The sequence below is a fragment of the Haplochromis burtoni genome, unplaced genomic scaffold, assembly GCF_018398535.1.
Source record: "Haplochromis burtoni strain Fernald_Lab_line unplaced genomic scaffold, NCSU_Asbu1 Contig_1090, whole genome shotgun sequence".
Taxonomy (NCBI): domain Eukaryota; kingdom Metazoa; phylum Chordata; class Actinopteri; order Cichliformes; family Cichlidae; genus Haplochromis; species Haplochromis burtoni.
In genome coordinates, this window is record NW_024583451.1 from 17,035 (window position 1) to 38,471 (window position 21,437).

Consider the following 21,437-nt stretch of genomic DNA (forward strand, 5'->3'; position numbering starts at 1 on the left):
TACTTTTCCCTGGAACATTCTCTCACAGTCTGTTCTCTAAAACCTAAAAGAGGAATTATGGATTGGATCAACTGGTCCCTAAATGCAATTGACACCCCTTTCTCAACGAGAAGTTTGGGCTTGGGTGAGCCTGAGTGCTGAAGATATCTACCTATTCGGAACCATGGTAACAGGGTTCTGGCTGATCGGAGCTGGCTTGGCCCTGACTTATCGAAGAATTAAGGAAGCGGAACCGGCTGTTCAAACCCCCACAAGGCTGCCCGCTGGGATTGAAACGATGGGAAGAGGCGTGAGTTTCTCAAAATGGGCTCATTGAGTGCAGCACGGATAAGATCTTGGAGAGGCTACGGCTGCTGTGAATACTCAGAATAAGATCTCTGACTGCAGACTGGATACATCTCGGAAGGGCTCGCTCGGAATAACATCTCTGGGCGCAAATTGGATGACATCTCGGGGAGGCACACTGCCGTGAGTTCTCAGAATCGGCTCCTTGAGCACAAGAAATGACAACATCACAGAACGCAAGTATGGCGAAGCTCGCGGCTCTCCAACGGGAGATTGAGAGACCAGTGTTGGACTGTAGAACTGCTTTGAAATTCATATGAGCTGTTCGCACTAAAGTAAACCACCATCACTTCATGCGGATACCCCTTTGGCGCCAGCTGCGGTCTCAAGGCTGGAGCTGAACAATAACACCCTGATAACGACTGTGTTGAGTCTGTTCCTTCCCATTCCATGCAAGGCCACCTGGGTTGGCTGGAAGACTGTTTACTTAGCCTGGCAGGGCGAAGGACACTGTCTCAGCTGAACTCTGGACACGCACACACATACATATACACTGATATGCACACACTCATCCCCCCTCCCTTTCCAAACGCCTTTGACGCTTATTCCCTTCCGATGCTGACGGTGGATCAAGGAGACCAGCGCACGCAGGCCGGATGTACTGTCTAATTCGGCTGTCTCTCACCCTTTACCCCCCCTGTTGCTTGTCATGTGTTTCTTTGGTGTATTAAGAGTTTTTCATGTGCAGAGGTGTTTTTTTCTGTTCTCAAACTGATCTCCCTGTTGGAGCTCAGTCTGGGGGGAGTTATTTTTTTCTCCTTATCTTTCCTCATGTGGTGCATTTTCCATTGTTATACCTCTCTGACCTGTCTTCCCCATGTGATGTTTTGTGTAATGTATGTATGGTCGGAGGGTAAGATGGCGCCGCCATTGCGTGCAATAGGTCGGCAGCCTTATGAAATTTCCCTTGTGGGACTAATAAAGGTATTCTCTTACTATAACGTCTGCTCTAAAAGAACGTACGTGCCTGGGCCCGCCTACTATTCTCGGAAACGTAAAATGATTGGCTAGAAGTGTATCACAGCTCAGGAAAAAAAAAGCACCGAAATAAAGCACCGAAATGTGCGCTGCTTTTCGGTCTGGTTACTACCGTTTATGTCAGAACGCACCGGACACCGGTACCCATCCCTATTCATGACCCTACATAGTCTCTTTTGATCATTTCCCAGATCTGACCAAGGGTGAGGGTTGGAAAGTAGAAGAATTTCTTGTAAAAAAAAAAAAAGTTGCATAACCAAATGGCACAACATGTGTGTGCATCTTTGTCATTAATACAATCCTTTAGAGAGGTTCCAAGTTACATATGGTTTATTCTTGTTGCCTGAGTTATGTTAAATTGTGAGAAAACTGACAGTAGGTTTATCTATTTCATCTAAGGCATATAGGTACGACCTAATTGAAAAAACAGCCTACAACTCATGAGGCTTATTACTGATCAAGCAAAAGCTGGATAAAACTGAATTAAAGAGAAAATACATTAAAACATGCTAATACAGTAGAGCTGCATTCTGTTTTTTAATAGTTACACACTGAACCTCTGTATAAATGCCTTTAATAAGTGTCCACTTCACTCAGTCATTGCATTAGATCTACTCCCAGCTAACAAAACTCACCTTCCTTTTGGCTGCCTGCAGCTGACACATTCTGCTGGGATAGCATGGTCTGGTTGTAGAGGCTAGGGAGGGTGGCGGCGGCGTACTGTTGAATGCCAGAGTAGGCCTGGCTCAGTGCCTCCATTGTATTTCCTGAGCCATTAGAAAGACTTCCAGAGCCAAGACTGCCATTAAGTGCTGCCATGCCTGCATCAGTTACAAGAAGAAAAAAAGCTGTATGTTCACAGTGGTACAAACTTCAGTAGACTAAGAATCAGAAAAGAGGCCAAAAGACTGTCACTGTTCAAGATTCAAGAAAACTTTATTTGTCATATGCAAGTTGCCCTGCAGTGAAATGGGACCAACCCCCTCCCCCCGACCTTACATGCACAACACAGACATCACATGGGGAGACAGGTAGGGGACCGGTAGTATTACAGAAAAACACTGAAATACAAAACAATGGGAAAGTCCAAGAGGGAAAAAAAGAGACCTCTACTCATGCTGAGCTCCTGGGAGGACAGCATGAGAACAGGAAACAAAAAAACTCCTCTGCACAGAAAGCACATAAATGTCCACAGCACAACATTATAGAGCACGTGACCAGTAACAGGGGTGGGTGGGGGGTGAGGAGTAATCCCAAGCAAACACAGCAGCCATCCTGCCCTGCAGCTATTTTTCCAGCGCTGGGCCCAAACCCGCCGTGTTCTCTAGGAGGGAACAAGTGTCGAAGGCGTTTGGAAAGGGAGGGGGGATGAGTGTGTATCAGTGTATGTGTGTGTCCAGAGTTCAGCTGAGACAGTGTCCTTAGTGTCCTTTACTGTCCAAGTAAACAGTCTTCCAGCCAACCCAGGTGGCCTTGCAGAATGGGAAGAAACAGTCTAAGCACAGTCTGTTATCAGGGTGTTATTGTTCAGTTCCAGCCTTGAGACCACAGCTGGCGCCAAAGGGGTATCCGCATGAAGTGATGGTGGTTTATACTTTAGTGCGAACAGCTCATATGAATTTCAAAGCTGTTCTACAGTCCGACACTGGTCTCTCAATCTCCCGTTGGAGAGCCGCGAGCTTCTCCATGATGTTATCAACCTTACGCTCCGTGATGTTGTCATTCTTGTGCTCAAAGAGCCGATTCTGAGAACTCACGACCGCAGTGAGCTTCTCCAAGATGTAATCCAATTTGCGCTCAGAGGTCTTATTCTGAGTGTTCACGGCAGCCGCAAGCTTCTCCAAGGTCTTAACTGTGCTGCACTCAATGAGCCCATTTTGAGAACTCACGCCTCGTCCCGTCGTTTCAATCCCAGCGGGCAGCCTTGGGGGGGTTTGAACAGCCGGTTCCGCTTTCTTAATTCTCAGATAAGCCAGGGCCAAGCCAGCTCCGATCAGCCAGAACCCTGTTATCATGGTTCCGAATAGGTAGATATCTTCAGCATCCTCGATCGACAGTCCCGCCAGGCACACGACCCTCCAGTTCTGCCACCCATCCATCGTGTATCTGGCAGGGAAAGTACCTCCAGGACACTCAGGCTCACCGAGCTCAGACTTCTCGTTGAGAAAAGGGTGTCAATAGCATTCAGAGACCAGTTGATCAAATCCATAATTCCTCTTTCAGGTTTTAGATACAGACTGTGAGAGAGTGTTCCAGGGAAAAGTAAGTTTTTCCCCCTTTTGGCTTTACAATTGTAATTAATGAGTCAGCCTGAAAAGTAAAAAACAAAACAAAACAACAACAAAACAAACCCCCCCAAATAAAATTATTTATGCAACAGATTGCATGGATTAAGTTGCTCAAGTTAGCAGGAACCACCGAAGGAACCACTGAGCCAACGCACTTGGAACTTATTTACAGTTAGTCCTTCAAGTACAATCCAATCCAACAGGCAGTGATTATTATAAAACAGTTACAAGCCAGATTACAGCCAGAATTAACGTATGAAAACAAAAAGCACAGACAAGCAAATCCTGAAAATGAAGATTTATATCAGACGTACTGCCTCAAATTAATCTATATTTCAGCCTATGCAGATAAGAGTTTTTACCTGCCAAGGAACCTATGTTGAGGCCAGCTCCAGCACTAGCAGCCAGAGACTGCAGGGCCCCTAAAGAAGCCATGGGGTTCGCCGAGGAGTTGCTACTGGAGGTGGGGGAGGAGCCTGCTTGAGAAACATTTACTTTTAATGATATAATAATAGGGGAAATGAACAATTTACCTTGCATCATTAAAAGTACTATAAGAATGGAAAACATCAAAATTAAAAGTAATTTCACAAGTCTAATCACAAGGAAGATTTGACAAAGCCAGGATTTATGTTTTAAGGGTTTTATTAGTTTAGTTTTTATTAGTCTTACAAGTAATTTAAATGATTTCATTACTACAGTCTGCTATATATTTACCTATGAATCACATCTAGCCAGCTCTGGTTCATGTTATGGTAGATTTAATATCATCATGTGTGTAAACAATACATGTTTCCAGGCAGCCAGGCATTTTACAATAATTTCCATTGGGTCAAAATTACACCCTTGAAGGAAATAAATTGTTACAATGCGTTTTTCTTTTTATTCCCTACACCCAAAAAGTGTATCATGACCCAATTCTATTTTTGGAAAAGTCATGAAATTAGGTGGAGTTTTACTTCGACAGCTACATTTTAAAATGCAAAGGGGTCCAAATAAGCCCTTTGCCAAGTCTAGCGTTAAACAAAAGCACTTGCTATAATAAGGTTTGGTTTTTTTGGGGGGGTTCAAGTCTTGCTTTTTTGGTTTTGGTTTTTGTTACATGACAAAGTGTTTCATATACAGTATACGTGTTGGCTGCTTTTCAAGCATATGAAAAAAAAAAGGCATTGGCCCAAATCATCACGATTGTAATAAAATATTTTTAATCAGGTTTTGTTTTTGTTTTTTTAACTTAAGTTTGCACACGCCTTTCTTGAATTTTATTGCTCAAAAGCCCAAACATAATCTTATCAAATCTAAGGAGCTTGGAAAGAAAAAAGCATCTTTCCAAGCTCCTTAAACTATGATGACCTGGATGACTGAGAACCTTCACAGATATGATCTTATCAAATTTTACTGGGTTTAGGTGAAGGTCGTTGGCTCCAGTTCTCTAACACTATGCAATACTATACTATACAATGCACCAATACTATACTTCTTGAGGATGAAGTTGTATTTGGACTAATGGACTATTGTTTCTCCTTACCTAATTGAGCAGTTCTTGCATTAGGCCAGTAGTGGAACAGAAATGAATTTGCTGTAAAGCAAATGGGTTTAATATACAGTTTAAATCCTGGTGTTCAGTATTTTACATTATATTAGAGATTACCTGACATTTAATTTCAGGTCCAAGAGCATATAAAGTTTTAAATTCTGTGAAAGTATGTATTTATAGCCATTCTGTGATGGATCCACAGTATTGTTTTATCCGGTTAGCCAATATTCTTTCACCTGTGTCCACTAAGTTTTACAGGGCACAACCTACATACTCAACCTCTGCTGCTCAACCCAAAAATACATTTTTCTTACAAAGGTGGCACCATAAATAGGCTTTCCAGTGATATACGATTCATTTGCAACATTCATTGTCACAACAAAGAAATCAACCAAACTTAAATTTCCTTAGTTTTGTAATACAGACTCTGTGTTTTGGTTTTTACCTGAGCTTGTTAACGCACTTAGTGGGCTAGTAGATGTCGTCATGGCGCTAGAACCCGTAGGTGTGGCCTGTGTAGCAGTTGCTGCTGCTGCTAAAGCAGCGAGGTTCTGCATAGCATTAAGACCTGACAGACACATGAATAGGCAAGTTTAAGTTCCCCAACAGAGATCATCAGTTATACAGATATAAGGCTGGACTTAACTTTCTCAATAAACAAAGGGATGAATCTAAACTCAAAATAATTAATGAGATTATTATGTAGCCAGTAATATAGCTTTACATTTTTTGGATGTGTGTATATGTACCTGAAACAGGGTGCAGGTTGTTGAGTGCATTCCCTGTGGAGGCAGACTGCTGCAGCAACTGTAAGTAGAGCTAAAGCAAGAAGAAAAATGGAAGATAACATTTAAATTTGTCAATTTGTTTTCTAATGGTTGTTACATTTTGGATAAATATACACTTACTGCTAAGTACTGTGGGCCTAAACTGTTGAGTCCAGTGAGATTACCCCACATGGAAGCAGCACTAAGTTGCTGCATCTGCTGCTGCAGCTGTTGAGCCATGCGCTTCTGCTCCTTGTCCTTCTGAGTGTCTGCAAATTTCACTACAATTGGCGATGAACAACCCTGAACACAAACACAGGAAAACATTGTGCTCATGACAGGTTACTGGTCAAAACTATTAAACTGCATCTTTCAAATTCCAAGTAACGTAACCAAATAGTTAAAAAAAAAATCTAGAATAGAATAGAATAATCCTTTAATTGTCCCACAAGGGGAAATTTGGTGGTAACAGCAGCCAGAAAGACACATATACAAACAAACAGGACAGAAACATACACAATTTTTTCTTACATATTTACATCAAGGACAATGGTTAATCGCTTGCTGTGAATAATCATATACTGGGAAACCTTGAAACTATTTATCCAGTGGAAACAACAGAATGCAGATCTTCTAAAATCAAAATCACAGACAAAATGCAAATTAGTTTTTTTTTTAGTTTAAACTTCACCTCCATGGTCTGGGACTGGTGCATGGATTTGATAGCAGACTGGGCCATTTGTCTGGCTGTGAATGTCACAAACGCACAACCTGCAAGAAAGAAACTAAATGTATCAGTTTTGTTAACCTTTCAGTAAGACCACACTTATTTTTAACAAAATTTTTGATACACTTTTCCAGTTTATTGGTGTAAGAGAACTTGGTTTTGATTAAGATTCATTATTCATATTTAACCTCCTAAGACCCGAACTCTTCCACAGCAGCATTTTTAATTTCTCTTTGATATTTGGGCTGATTGGGGCCCGATGAATGTAAAAACAAAGAATTACCAGATTTTTTTTTTTACTTACTTTTGTTTTTAATAAAAATGAGAGCCACGTATGAGGATATTCATTTAAAATTTTGAGAGAACAGTAGCAGTATAATGTCCTCATAAGTGGATATCAGGCCCTTGTAGAGCAAAATTTAGTATTTTGGTCTAGATAACCCAAAATGTGATGTCCACATATGTGGACGCCAGGTCCTAATTTATCTTTATATTTCAATTCAATCAGTAGGTCTGCACTGTGTATAGTGCTGGCGGAGCGCTGCTGACGTCGACTGAGAAAATTGTCAGGCGGTGGAAGGAATACTTCGAGGACCTCCTTAATCCCACTGACACGTCTTCCGAGGAGGAAGCAGAGTCTGGGGATGAGGGGAATGACCCGCCAATTTCCGGGGGCGAGGTCACTGAGGCAGTTAAACAACTCCTTGGTGGCAGAGCCCCTGGTGTTGATGAGGTCCGCCCCGAGTTCCTGAAGGCTCTGGACGTTGTAGGGCTGTCCTGGTTGACACGCCTCTGCAATGTTGCGTGGAGATCAGGGGCAGTACCTGTGGACTGGCAGACCGGGGTGGTGGTCCCCATCTTTAAGAAAGGGGACCGGAGGGTGTGTTCCAACTACAGGGGGATCACACTCCTCAGCCTCCCTGGGAAAGTCTATGCCAGGGTGCTGGAAAGGAGAGTTCGTCCGTTAGTCGAACCTCGGATACAGGAGGAACAATGCGGTTTTCGTCCTGGTCGCGGAACACTGGACCAGCTCTTTATCCTCTCCAGGATACTTGAGGGTGCATGGGAGTTTGCCCAACCAGTCTACATGTGTTTTGTGGACTTGGAGAAGGCATTCGACCGTGTCCCTCGGGGTGTCCTGTGGGAGGTGTTGCGGGAATATGGGGTGTCTGGCCCATTGCTACGGGCCATTCGATCCCTATACAACCGTTGCAAGAGCTTGGTTCGCATTGCCGGCAATAAGTCGGACTCGTTCCCGGTGGGTGATGGGCTTCGCCAGGGCTGCCCTTTGTCTCCGGTTCTGTTCATAATTTTTATGGACAGGATTTCTAGGCGCAGCCAAGTGGCGGAGGGCTTTCGCTTTGGTGGCCTCAGAATCTCATCTCTGATTTTTGCAGATGATGTGGTTCTGTTGGCTTCATCGGGTGAGGGCCTCCAGCTCGCACTGGAACGGTTCGCAGCCGAGTGTGAAGCAGCGGGAATGAGGATCAGCACCTCCAAATCTGAGGCCATGGTTCTCAGCCGGAAAAGGGTGGAGTGCCCACTCCGGGTCGGGGATGAGTTCCTGCCCCAAGTGGAGGAGTTCAAGTATCTCGGGGTCTTGTTCGCGAGTGATGGGAGAAGGGAGCCGGAGATCGACAGACGGATTGGGGCTGCAGCTGCAGTAATGCGGACGCTGCACCGGTCCGTCGTGGTGAAGAGGGAGCTGAGTGTAAAAGCGAAGCTCTCAATTTACCGGTCGATCTACGTCCCTACCCTCACCTATGGCCACGAGCTGTGGGTAGTGACCGAAAGAACGAGATCGCGGATACAAGCGGCAGAAATGAGCTTCCTCCGAAGGGTGGCTGGCCTCTCCCTTAGAGATAGGGTGAGAAGTTCGGCCATCCGGGAGGGGCTCAGAGTAGAGCAGCTGCTGCTCCACATCGAAAGGAGCCAGCTGAGGTGGTTCGGGCATCTGACAAGGATGCCCCCTGGGCGCCTCCTGGGTGAGGTGTTCCAGGCATGTCCCACCGGGAGGAGGCCCCGGGGCAGACCCAGGACACGCTGGAGAGATTATATCTCTCGGCTGGCCTGGGAACGCCTTGGTATTCCCCCGGACAAGCTGGAGGAGGTGGCTGGGGAGAGGGAGGTCTGGGCCTCTTTGCTTAGGCTGCTGTCCCCGCGACCCGGCCCCGGACAAAGCGGATGAAGATGGATGGATGGATGGATGGACAGTAGGTCATCAGTTCCTGGCATTGGATAAAATAGTGATGATATCATCTTGTGGACACATCTGCTTTTCCAGACGATTGTACCGCTAATTGTATTTTTGTACAATTAGTATTATTGTACCCTACCCTAACCCTAACATTAAGGCTACAGTTAGATTTTCCTGTTTCAGTGCAGCTAACCAAATAATGAAAGAACTGCACTGAAACAGACAGTGAAAGCGGACAGTGTATCTTTTATTTGTTTGTTTTTTTAAGTACAAAAGTGATACCTTAGGCTGCTTTTTAGTTGTAGTGTCCTTGTGTTCCACTGAGTTCTGTCACTAGTTACCTTAGCTAGGTAATGTAAGTCTATTAGCAGGGACCAACTAACCAAGTCATATCACTTTTTGACTCTAAACATGGTTTAAGAACAGATCTCTATGATGCAAATTATCCTATCTATAGTATTTTCACCTTCTAACATTTTTGTGGTATTCGAAACAACATTTTTCTTCACTTCTATCATGGTTCTTTAAAGCTGTTAAAGAGCAGGGCATTTTACTGAATTGATAATCAATGTTGTCTCTTTAGAATCAAACCTGCAGAGCGAAGAAAAAGTATGAGCTTTCAGCTGTTGAGGGCATCTTCTGGTGGATAAGATCGGTCTTTAATCTTAGTCACTTTTTACGTCATCCCAGTTTAATTGTCTATAAACCTTTGGACATATAGAACTGCTTGGTTTGCCATTACACAGAGCTTCCACATTTTGGTTTCAGCCCATACTAGGCATTTACAATACTGTGCCATCCCTATTCTTTTTATTTGCATATGTTTCAGTACATTTATTAAAACATTTTAACATGTTAAAGTTAGTAAGACTATGACCACCTTTATTCCTCAAGTGAGTCTAAATTGTCTTAGACCTGGATGACTTTACCTCTCCTGACCTCTTACATACCATATTGACAATTGAACTGAAATTTTTGGATTTGGATTGAGTCTGATGGAGTTACACTCCATGTGACCCAGTTCTTGTGTAATCTGGCACACAAGAGCCCTTTTCCATATTTGATGAAGCTTCCTTTTGATTGATCTCCAGTAGAGCTGCCACGATTTGTCGACTAGTCACGATTACATCGACTATCAAAATCGTCGACCACTAATTAAAAGTCGACGTGTCGTTTGAAGCTTTGTAAGATCCCAAAAGACGCAGGAATAAGTAGTAGGATTTAAGAGTGTAATAACGGACTGAAACAGAAGATGGCAGCACTGCATGTACAAGGATGCCAGCTGCCGTTAAACCCCGAAGAAGAAGAAGCTCGTGTCCCAGAATTCATAGCGCAGCCCAGCTCAGTTTCCAACAATGGCGGCAGCTAGTTAGTTTTAATATTACTCTTATTATTCTTTCTGGGTCACAAAATAAACGTTTAACATATTTTCAGGCGAGAATGTAGCTGTGTAAACCTCAAATATCTGCTCAGTTTATCAAGACACCGCATATTTTCAAAAGCGCTCCGACGTTTTCGGAGACGTCTGTTACCCACTAGCTCGATAGCTAGCCGGGGGCTAGGCTCACTAGAGCCGTGAGAACACCGGACTCCCGGCAAATCGTTTTCAAACCCACCGCCGTCTTTCGCTACTCAGGTTAAACATGATATATAAGTCACTTAGATAACTTAAAAATGTTATTGTTTGGCTTTTTTAGTATTTTATTTGTTCCTGAGTAAATCGGTTTGGCTGAGATTAAATTAGAGTGTGAGATGCTCGAGAATTTACTCCGGTGTCCTGTTATATTTTAGATAGCAAGGAGTTTATTAAACTTCACCGAAACAATCTGCAGATTTCGACAATTGATTAGTGATAATCCAAAAATAATCATCTGTCGACTATCAAAATAATTGTTTGTGGCAGCCTTAATCTCCAGTCAAAGGGCCATCAGGTCCTGTGTCAAACTTCACAGCTTGTTTGAGGCTGGAGCCCAGGCCAACTGTTATAAGGTGACAGCAATAAGTCAGTAAAAAAAAAAAAGTTGGGCCTAGCTTTGGGGTCACATAAATTAAGCCAATTTGGAAGTGCCAAATTATATCTGAGGGTCACCAGATTGTGACTACAAAAAGACTTCCGGTCCTACAGAAGTCTATGGCAAGGCAAGGCAAGGCAAGTTTATTTGTATAGCACAATTCAACAACAAGGTGATTCAAAGTGCTTTACAGAGACATTAGAAACAAGAACAAATAAAAAGCATGATTTAAAATTGATTAAAACAAGCAAACTAACTAACTAACTAATTAACAAACAAACAAACAAACAAAACAGTATATAAAATCAAAACAGATAAAATCAGAACAGTAGATAAAATCAGTAGTTAAATGTAAGTTTTGAAATTTAAGCTTAAAAGTGTGGATTTGGTGCTTTATTCAAATGCAGCTGAGAACAGGTGAGTCTTCAACCTGGATTTAAATAAACTGAGTGTTTCAGCTGATCTGAGGCTTTCTGGGAGTTTGTTCCAGATATAAGGAGCATAAAAGCTGAATGCAGCTTCTCCGTGTCTGGTTCTGACTATGGGAAAAAGGTTTTCTATCTTGACCTTGGTAAACACTTTGGTCATGAATAAATGGGCTTAGTCATTTGTTCTGGGTGATACTGAATAAAACAGAGTCTATTGTGTAAATTTTGCTTAGACCATGTTTCAAAATGGCAGAACCGAACGGTTTGGCCTAATGCATTGTCAGTCATTAGCCAATGAGCACATGGTTTCATAGTCAGAGTTGCCCTTCCTTGTTTTTTTTGCAGCGGTGGAAACGCTCATCTCAAGGCTACAAATCGGGACTTGAGAAACCAATTAGCTTTACTTGGCCTCTAATGTACAGTATTTTCCGCACTATAAGGCGCACTTAAAATCCTTTAATTTTCTCAAAAATTTACAGTGCGTCTTATAATCCGGTGCACCTTATGTATGAATTCTGGTTGTGCTTTTACAGACCTCGAAACAATTTTATGTGGTACACGGTGCTCAAAAATCTGTCAAAAATATATATTTTTTAATACTTTTTATTTTTTTTTACTTTTTCCAAGTTTATAGAACATACAAACAAAAATAAAAGAAAAAAGGGAAGGAACACAAAAGGAACATAATGAACAGAATCTCTGGGCCAAAGTTGTTTTTTTTTCCAATAGTCCAAAATACAGTACTCTGCCTCGCACGGCACATCATACCCAAATACTTTCTTCATTGTTACCGCAATACACTAAGATTTGACATTTTTGCACTTCCAAAACACATGAGAATGGTGGCGTTCCAGTCCCCACATAGTCTCCAGCATTGCTAGGGTGTTTTCAGCTGCTTGCTTTTGATATAAGGAGTAATAAAAAACCTAATTACATTTTTCCAACCATATTCTCTCCATTGTCTAGAGCTAGTGGAATTATGCTGTGAGAGTCATGTGAATCCCCAATCATCCTCTGACAATTTAAGATGTAATTCAAATCCCCACTTTTGTTTAATATATAATGTTTCATTCCTATTCAAATTTCGCAGACCATTATATAATTTTGATACAATTTTTGATGGAAGATTTTTATACGCACCTGATATTATTTCTGTTATCTGGCTACCTTCCCTCAGGGCCTTCCTCCTGATTCCTGTATTATAAAAGTGTCTTAATTGGAAACAAGTCTGATTTATCCAGTCCAAACTGTCTGTGTAGTTTGTCGAAATATTTGAATATTTTCCCATCTATTAATGTGCACATTGCCGTAATTCCTTTATTAATCCATCCTAAAAATGTACTATCCCATTAGCCACTTAGGAATTTTTGAGAATATGCAGGCCAAACCAACAGTTTGCAGTCTTCTTCAATTCTACACTTCGTCACTATAACCCACCAGAGTTTAATAGTGAATTCAGTAATAGGATTTGCATGTGTAGACTGTATAGTTTCTTCTCCCAATCTTGCTTGTGGTTGACATGATGAACAATAATTTATCTCAATATGTTTCCATTTTGAGGTGTAGTCCGGTGAGCACCAGTATACAATATATCTCAGCTGGGCTGCATATAAGTATTCCTTGAAATTCATGAGGGCGAGTCCAACTAGGAAAAGAAAGAGGAGGAGGGTTTTAAATCTTACTCTTGGCTTTGTCGCTTTCCAAATAAATCTGCTCACTAGTTTATCACTTTTGCCAAATTGTACGTCTGGTATATAGACTGGAGATCCATGACAAGTGGTGCCCATTTAGTCAAATCTTTTTGAATCGCGTTGCTATTCTTGCCATAATTTGCCTCATATAATGTGCCTAATTCACAGATTAGATAGACACCTAAATATTTGATCTTATTTGAGTCCCATTTTAGTTTATATTTCTTTTGAATTGAATCTCTGGGGGAATAGTTCATACAAATGGTAAATGGTAAATGGCCTGTATTTATATAGCGCTTTACTAGTCCCTAAGGACCCCAAAGCGCTTTACATATCCAGTCATCCACCCATTCACACACACATTCATACGTGAGTTTAAGATGTTTAGTTTATACCCTCATTTTTTACCAAAATGTTTAAATACTTTAATCAATTGAGGAAAGGTCGTGTCAGCATCCTGTAAGTATATTATTATATCATCACCAAAGAGACCTATTCATTGTTCAACTTTAGAAACTGTAACCCCTTTTAAATGATGGTTTTGATTCTAGATCTGCCAGCTTGTTTCGGATCAATTTCTGTGCTTTTAGGCTTTGGAAGAGCGCTTCGGTTAGCTCCAGTGTCATGTCTTCTATGTCTTCTCAGACCTTCATTATCTTGTTTGATTTCTGATTTCAATGATTCGATACCCTTTAGTAGCTCACCAGCTGAATTGCTAGCTATGCTAACGGGGCTCATGCTAGCTTGTCCTGTCACGATGCTAGCATTAGGAAGTGGCTTTATCCTGTCCCTTTGGCATTTTGAGTTCCCTTTGCCTTATTCCGCCACCAGCTTTGTCTTGCCCAGTTGAATTGTCTGTTAACGAGTTTCGGTGTTTTTCTATCAAGATTGTGGGGAGCAGCCACCGAATAGGTCCACTGACTTAATATGACTTTGGTAAGCTACGAAGCCACACCACTTAGATTGTCGTAGGATTGCGGCTACCGTAGTCAAGAGCCTCACGGAGTTATCTGGGTCCAAAACTCCTTTCACTTTAGATCCCAAAGTCAAACAATAGTACGGGATCACTGAGAGTTAAAAACGGTGTAAATCAGGGGTTGACAACCCTGGGCACGCGTGCCATCAGGGTTAACTGATGGCACAACCATAGCTGGACAACTTTAATCGCATGGCTGGATGCTGTAAACGGACCAAACTTCGGTCAGGAGAAAAACTGAGAATTCATCCACAATACGAGGTTAGTCATTATTATACTGCAACGACATGGGAATAGAGCAGCTGCGAGAGAATTCAACATTAATGAATCAATGTTATGGAAGTGGAGGAAGCAAGAGGAATGAGTTGAGTAAAGTTTGACTTATCTGTCCGTTTTGTTTCACTTAATGTACCTTATAATCCCGTGCACCTTATGTATGAAAACAGCCCCATTCATCGGCAGTGCGCCTTATGGTCCGAAAAATACGGTATACGTCTTGCTTAGGCCCAAAAAAAGTCCTGAAAGATCAGGTCCTATAGCTATTAGTACCAGACTATTCTGTAGAAAGCATTATGTAGTCCAGGCTTATTTGTGCTTCCTAGATATGCCTAAAACAGAATAGAGATTCTGCTCTGTGGAATCACCTCGCAATTTAAATTCAGCAAAGGCCTGGGTGATATCAGGAAAATCTAATATTGTAATATTTTTGCATTTTTTATTGCGATTCAAGATATATATCATGAAGTGTTTAAATAACTTCCAAAAACATGTTATTTTCAACCGTATAGTGAATAAAATTGCACTGGTATACTCATTCAAATCGACCATTCAATATTTTTTTCTACTTTGAATACAATAAATCTGAATGAATTGACATGTTTTATTTCAATCATTTTTTAATCCTCAGTTGTACATAGAAGTTTTTTCCAAATGACAATACTGTGACAGTAACTCTTTCTGTGGTCAACATTAGAGCTTCAACAAACTGAAGATCATAACAACAAGAAAGTACATCAAGCAAGAATTCGCAAGACAAAATAAAACGAGTGAAATTAGAAAGGCTCTTTTTTGTGCTTATAACATATAAAAACAGTAAAATTAAAAATGCAATGACCTCATATTACAGAAACAAAAGTCTAGATAGTGACTAAAAGCGACTGACCAAGAGCAGTCACAGGTATCACAGCTGGTTTATTCAATATTTTCTTTGGTGTGTAGGGAGATGTTGACATGCAAAGTTTAAAACATTCTTCATTTTGCAGTTGAAGGATAAATGGACTAGACTGATTCCTATATAGCGCGTTTCAACTCTCCCAGAGTACTAGAAGCGCTCTATACAACATGCCACATTCACCCAATCACACCCATTGGCACAAGCACTTCTAAACAGAGTGCTTACGAACTACATTCACATTCCGATGGATGCATCGGAGAGCAACTTGGGGTTAGTATCTTGCCCAAGGATACTTGACACGCAGACTGGACGAGCCAGGAATCGAACCACTAACCTTCCGATCAGTAGGCGACCTACCTACCTCCTGAACTACAGCCACCCCCAGTGGATGACTTTTCAGCTGGTGGAATAAATTTATGGCAATGCTACCCTTTGTGGCAATAGGTTAATGGCATGTTTTACGGCAAATTACTGCATTTTGTTTGGCATCCTCCTTGTTAAATCACAAAACAAAACAGTGAATTACATGCACATAGCTTAATATTGCCATGGGAATTTATAGTTTATGGTTGCAAAAGAACCATTTTAACCAAACCAAAACTCGCAATACATAAAGTATATCTAATACATCGCCTACCCCTAGTTCTGCATGCACTTTCCTTTTTAATAAAGCATTCAGTAGAGCATTAGATCTTGAACAGTTTTCTTGGTTATGCTCCTGGTTCATAATCTGTGCTATGTCCTGTTTAATTTTTGTTATCAGGACAGTCTTCTGTCTTTCCTTCTCTAATCTGGCCTAAGAAAACAGCTTTCGCTCCCTGAGCCTGGTCAGGCCAGAGGTTTTTACACGTTAAAGGGGAGTTTTTATTCTGCTCCATACTGCAAGTGCTTGCTCATTGGGGATCGCTGAGTTTTAATTTACAATTCTTTAGTTTACTTACCATTAGGGCTGCCACGATTAGTCGACTAGTCAAGATTAGGTCGACTATTAAAATCGTCGACGCGTCGTTTGAAGCTTTGTAAGATCCCAAAAGACGCAGGAATAAGTAGCAGGATTTAAGAGTGTAATAACGGACTGAAACAGAAGATGGCAGCACTGCATGTACAAGGATGCCAGCTGCCGTTAAACCCCGAAGAAGAAGTAGCTGTGTCCCAGAATTCATAGCGCAGCCCAGCTCAGTTTCCAACAATGGCGGCAGCTAGTTAGTTTTAATATTACTCTTATTATTCTTTCTGGGTCACAAAATAAACGTTTTACATATTTTCAGGCTTGAATGTAGCTGTGTAAACCTCAAATATCTGCTCAGTTTATCAAGACACCGCATATTTTCAAAAGCGCTCCGACGTTTTCGGAGACGTCTGTTACCCACTAGCTCGATAGCTAGCCGGGGGCAAGCTCACTAGCGCCGTGAGAACACCGGACTCCCGGCAGATCGTTTTCAAACCCACCGCTGTCTTTCACTACTCAGGTTAAACATGATATATAAGTCACTTAGATAACTTAAAAATGTTATTGTTTGGCTTTTTTCAGTATTTTATTTGTTCCTGAGTAAATCGGTTTGGCTGAGATTAAAGTTATAGTTTTTACACAGCTGAATAAACGTCAAGCAGACAGCTGATCATCAGAAGTGTGAGATGCTCGAGAATTTACTCCGGTGTCCTGTTATAGTTTAGATAGCAAGGAGTTTATTAAACTTCACCGAAACAATCTGCACATTTCATTAAACTTTAATAAACTGTCATCTTGCCTTTATTTTTAGTTAGCACATACCTTACACACTTAAAGCTGTAAGCTAATGATAGTTATATAAGAGCAGATGCTGCTGGTGCAATATGCTGTACGTTTTACGTCCAATGGATGATGATCTGATTAGTCGACTAATCGCAAAAATAATCGGTGGCTAGTCGACTATCAAAATAATCGTTTGTGGCAGCCCTACTTACCATAAACTATTACAAAAGATGACTACTGGACTTAGTCATTTTCAGCCATATAACAAAGCTGCAGACAGACAAGACACAATATCACACTTCAACCTGTAATTGTGTATAAGCCTGGCAAAAGAATAGCAAACGCTGGAAAGCTAAACCTTATCACAAATAAGTCTTACCACGGCTAAGTCCATCAGGGCCTCTGAGTATCCGGCACTCCTCTATCTGTCCATATGGCGAAAACATCAGTCGGATATCATTCTCGTTACACTTCTTGGAGATCATTCCAATAAACAGTTTTCTGTCCTCCACTGCTGTATTAAACATAACACAACATTAAACTTCTGTGCATTATATCAAGAATTATGGTGCCCTGCAACATTCAACATGCATAAAAGTATGTTTATTAGCAGGTACTTATGCTACAAAATCCTTACCATTGTTTTTCTCACTATCAGCGGGCTTCATCTGGATTGGATGGTGCATCTGAGCAAGACAGTAAATATAGATATTATTTCATAAAATACACAACATGTAGAGATACAGAAACGAATATGTTGGTTTCATGTGCCAAGTTATGTAAAATTACTATTGTGTGCTTGTTAGAGATGTTTGGATCCCATTTGACTACAGATACCTGAAAAGCTCCACAAACAGAAAAACCTTTCTCTTTTACATAGATACATATACATACATAGATAATATCGACAAATGGTATATTTTCCTTTAAGACACATGAAACATCTTCAGTGCAGTTATTTACTAAGATATGACATGGCAACGTCCTATTGTATTGTCCCAACAAGTCCTGAATTACATGTTTGCCTACAGATCAGCTCCTTTTGCATCAGCTGGCTGCTGCGATCTGTACCAAGTTTTCTCTACAGTAGGGGGCACTGTCACTACACTACTTCTTACAGAAGAACAGAAAATAAAATAAATAGACAAGGATTGTTTAAAATAAGGAAGTGCATGTTTATGCTGCATTTTTATGTTAAAAGACCTGCTTTTTTTTAAAAAAAAATTTTCATTAATTTAAAAACAAAACTGAGTGACACTTTCACTATTGATCAAGCATTGACATTTTTCTTAGATTGTTTTTGAAATACTGCATTTTAAGTGGAAAGTCTTTCTGCAACATCACACGGAGGGGGGATTGTACTCCTCAGAAGGTAAATGGCAGGGTGCAGTTGGTCCATTAGTGGAACCTCGGATAGAGGAGGGACAATGCGGTTTTCGTCTTGGTCGCGGAACACTGGACTAGCTCTTTATCCTCTAAGACAGCGGTCTCCAACCTTTTTTGCTCCACGGACCGGTTTATGCCCGACAATATTTTCACGGACCGGCCTTTAAGGTGTCGCGGATAAATACAACAAAATAAAACTAGTGGCACCGAAAAAAAGAAGATTTATTCATAACACACGTGAAAAGACCCAGGAAAACCGAGTTAACGATAAAAACGATAACAAAATAACGCTGAAAACCGATAAAAACCCTGAAAACCATACATTTCACACCTGAGCCTCAACTCTCGCGGCCCAGTACCAAACGACCAGTACCCCGAGGCCCTCCAACAAGCACTAGAGTGGTTCCCAGTGTGAATTTGCGGGAATAAAAATCCGCACCTCAAAATCAAAGGCCATGGTCCTCAGCAGCAAAAGAGTGAAGTGCTCAGTCCGGGTCAGGGATGAGTTGCTGCCTGAAGTGGAGGAGTTTATCTCTGGGTTGTGTTTACAAGTGAGAGGAGAGTGAGAGACAGAGATGGACCTGTGGAAGCATCTGCATTTATACAGACACTGTCGGTCATGCCAAAGAGGGAGCCGAGTGTAAAAGGGAAGCTCTCAATTTACCAGCCAGTCTGTGTAACCTACCCTCACCTTCCTACTGTCACGAGCTTTGGGTAAAGCCCAAAAGAGGGAGATTGTGCAAATACAACAGCAGAAATTAGTTTCCTTCAAAGAATGGCTGGGCTCTCCTGTAGAGATAGGGAGAGGAGTCATTCGAGAGGGGCTCAGAGTAAAACCACTACTCCTCAGGATCGAAAAAAGACAGTTAAGGTGGTTGGGGCATCTGATTAGCATACCCCCTGAGCATCTCCTGGGTGAGGTGTTCGGGGCATATCCCACTCGGAGGAGGCCCCGTAGCTGACCGACCCAAACACTAACTCTATCTTAATATCAAGAAAAATAGTTAAGATTTGACAGTGGATAGCTATTTATGTACTTAGCACTTTTAAACCCTCCTTTTATTCTTTCTTAGCCACTTGTTAGTGAATTTGTAGGTTTAAAATAGTTTCATAGTTCATTGAAAAAAGTATGATTATAAGGATTGCGATTTAAACTGAACCAATCCTGATAAACAGGGGGAGACAGGTTTTTTTCTTGAACTGATATTTTTTTTATCTTCCTTAGTCAATTTGCCGTTTAATTCCTCTAATCTGCAGTTTTACTTTTCTATTTCTCCAGTATTATTGGGAACATCACACCAACTGCCATGCAAAGAATCTGGAGGGTAAATGCTTAGTGCACCTCTGTGGACAACTGCTGAAAAAAATAGAGACGTCACAGAAATCAATAGCCTTTGATGTCTCAAAATGAGTGATTTAATTTCCTTTCAGACAGACAAAATATGCTTAATCTCTATCCACTTTTCTGATGGACAACCAAAAATTCAAGTTCAAGGTTTCAATGTGAACTGCACATGTGATGAAAGGGCAAATCAAGGACTATCACCTACCCCTGGCAGAATCTTCATGTTGTGCAGAGCATTCTGCGCTTCTAAGGCTGATTTGCGGCTATAGTAAGTTACAAAACAGCAACCTGCCAGAGATTGAAAAAGAAAAATCTTACTCAGCTGATTGACATCATACAAAGATCATGTTTTTCCTTTTTTGCTAATTAAAAACAAAGGACATTAACATAGCAAACCAAAAATAAAATCAATATATTCAATTTCAGAAGATTAGTAGTATAACTGGTTCAATTAATTCAGTCTTTTTTAAAACATATAAATAAACTAATATTACTCTAGGTTTAGCAAATGTCAGAATAATAATAGTGTTTTGAGGGGTTATTTTGCCACCTCTAGAAAATGCACAGAATGTCACATAACAGAAGAAGCAAAGGATAAAATAATGCCTTGTATTACAATACGCATTAAAAATAACAAATGACAGTGATGTAAACTTTCTTAAACTCCTGTACCTCACAAAGTACAAGGGAAATAACTACTGTTAACACTTCATAAACATTCATAGGCAAGGTGTTGATAAAATTCAGCTCAATAAAGATAACCCTATTATGCACGCATGCATTTTGCAAATAACAATTCTTAACTCATTAATGTGGTCAGTGAAGAATACATGTAACATAATTTAACCTACATGTTCATGGAGCACTTTATTCTATACATGTTAAGCACTTAATCTAATCAGAGATGGAAGCCAGAGCACCACCACCACCCACCCAGCATGGACAGAACTTTTAAACTCCACAAAGAAAGGCCCCTGTTGGGTTTCCAACCAGGAATCTGAATGCTGCAAGGCGACAGTGCGAACCACTCCACCACTGTGCTGCCCATGAGCCGTTTAGAGCCGCACATGATTTTAAAACAACATGGGTTGTGTTTAATTCATCAACGATTATTATTATTCATTCAAATCAGATCCACAATAACACGTATATGCTGTTGATGAAATGATATCTATTCCGTTTACAAAATTAAAAAGTTTCAAGAAAACAGTGGTTTCTTTTTAAGAATTGTTGAGGACTGATTTATAGACAAACATGTGGGATAATACCACAGCAGTAGCTGTACTTTCCATCTTTTTGTCTAACACACAGTGACCAAACACATTATATGTTTCATAAAGTACAGAAACTTCTATATGTTAGTAGTTCTCCAAAAGCCACTCGGACTTGTTCCAATTAAGGACAGATTACAAATGTGTGTTGTAGTCCCCATCACTATATTATTCAGAAGTTTGCAGATGACACGGCCATCATGGGGGTGTATCTGGGATGATCAGGAAGAGGAGTACAGAAGTCTGGTGAGGAACTTTGTCGCATGGAGTCACACAAACCACCTGCAACTCAACACCTCAAAGACTAAGTCCAAGTACTCCACAGCGTGGCTGGCAAGAAAGGGTATAAAAGAAGAAAAACTAATGACATGGCCTCCTTGTTCACCTGATCTGAACCCCATTGAGAACCTGTGGTCCATCATCAAATGTGAGATTTACAAGGAGGGAAAACAGTACACCTCTCTGAACAGTGTCTGGGAGGCTGTGGTTGCTGCTGCACGCAATGTTGATGGTGAACAGATCAAAACACTGACAGAATCCATGGATGGCAGGCTTTTGAGTGTCCTTGCAAAGAAAGGTGGCT

The 21,437-nt window shown here is 41.1% G+C and overlaps 1 protein-coding gene across 8 annotated transcripts in view; it reads right to left on the reverse strand.

The window, feature by feature from the left end:
- The window catches only part of celf1 (cugbp, Elav-like family member 1), a 69,696-nt gene that overhangs the window by 12,040 nt on the left and 36,219 nt on the right, over positions 1–21,437 (reverse strand). For 3 of the 8 annotated variants that reach the window (XM_014330896.2, XM_042216509.1, XM_042216513.1), the window contains 9 exons: positions 19,789–19,871; positions 17,490–17,538; positions 17,232–17,366; positions 6,607–6,686; positions 6,057–6,218; positions 5,898–5,967; positions 5,594–5,716; positions 3,974–4,090; positions 1,959–2,144 (listed from right to left, as the gene is read on the reverse strand). In XM_014330896.2, coding sequence (XP_014186382.1) covers positions 1,959–2,144; positions 3,974–4,090; positions 5,594–5,716; positions 5,898–5,967; positions 6,057–6,218; positions 6,607–6,686; positions 17,232–17,366; positions 17,490–17,538; positions 19,789–19,871 — 1,005 coding nt within the window. Of the gene's footprint in view, positions 1–1,958; positions 2,145–3,973; positions 4,091–5,593; positions 5,717–5,897; positions 5,968–6,056; positions 6,219–6,606; positions 6,687–17,064; positions 17,205–17,231; positions 17,367–17,489; positions 17,539–19,788; positions 19,872–21,437 lie in introns of those variants that run through there. The other 5 variants (XM_042216511.1, XM_042216510.1, XM_005951786.3 and 2 more) reach the window with 5 other exon arrangements.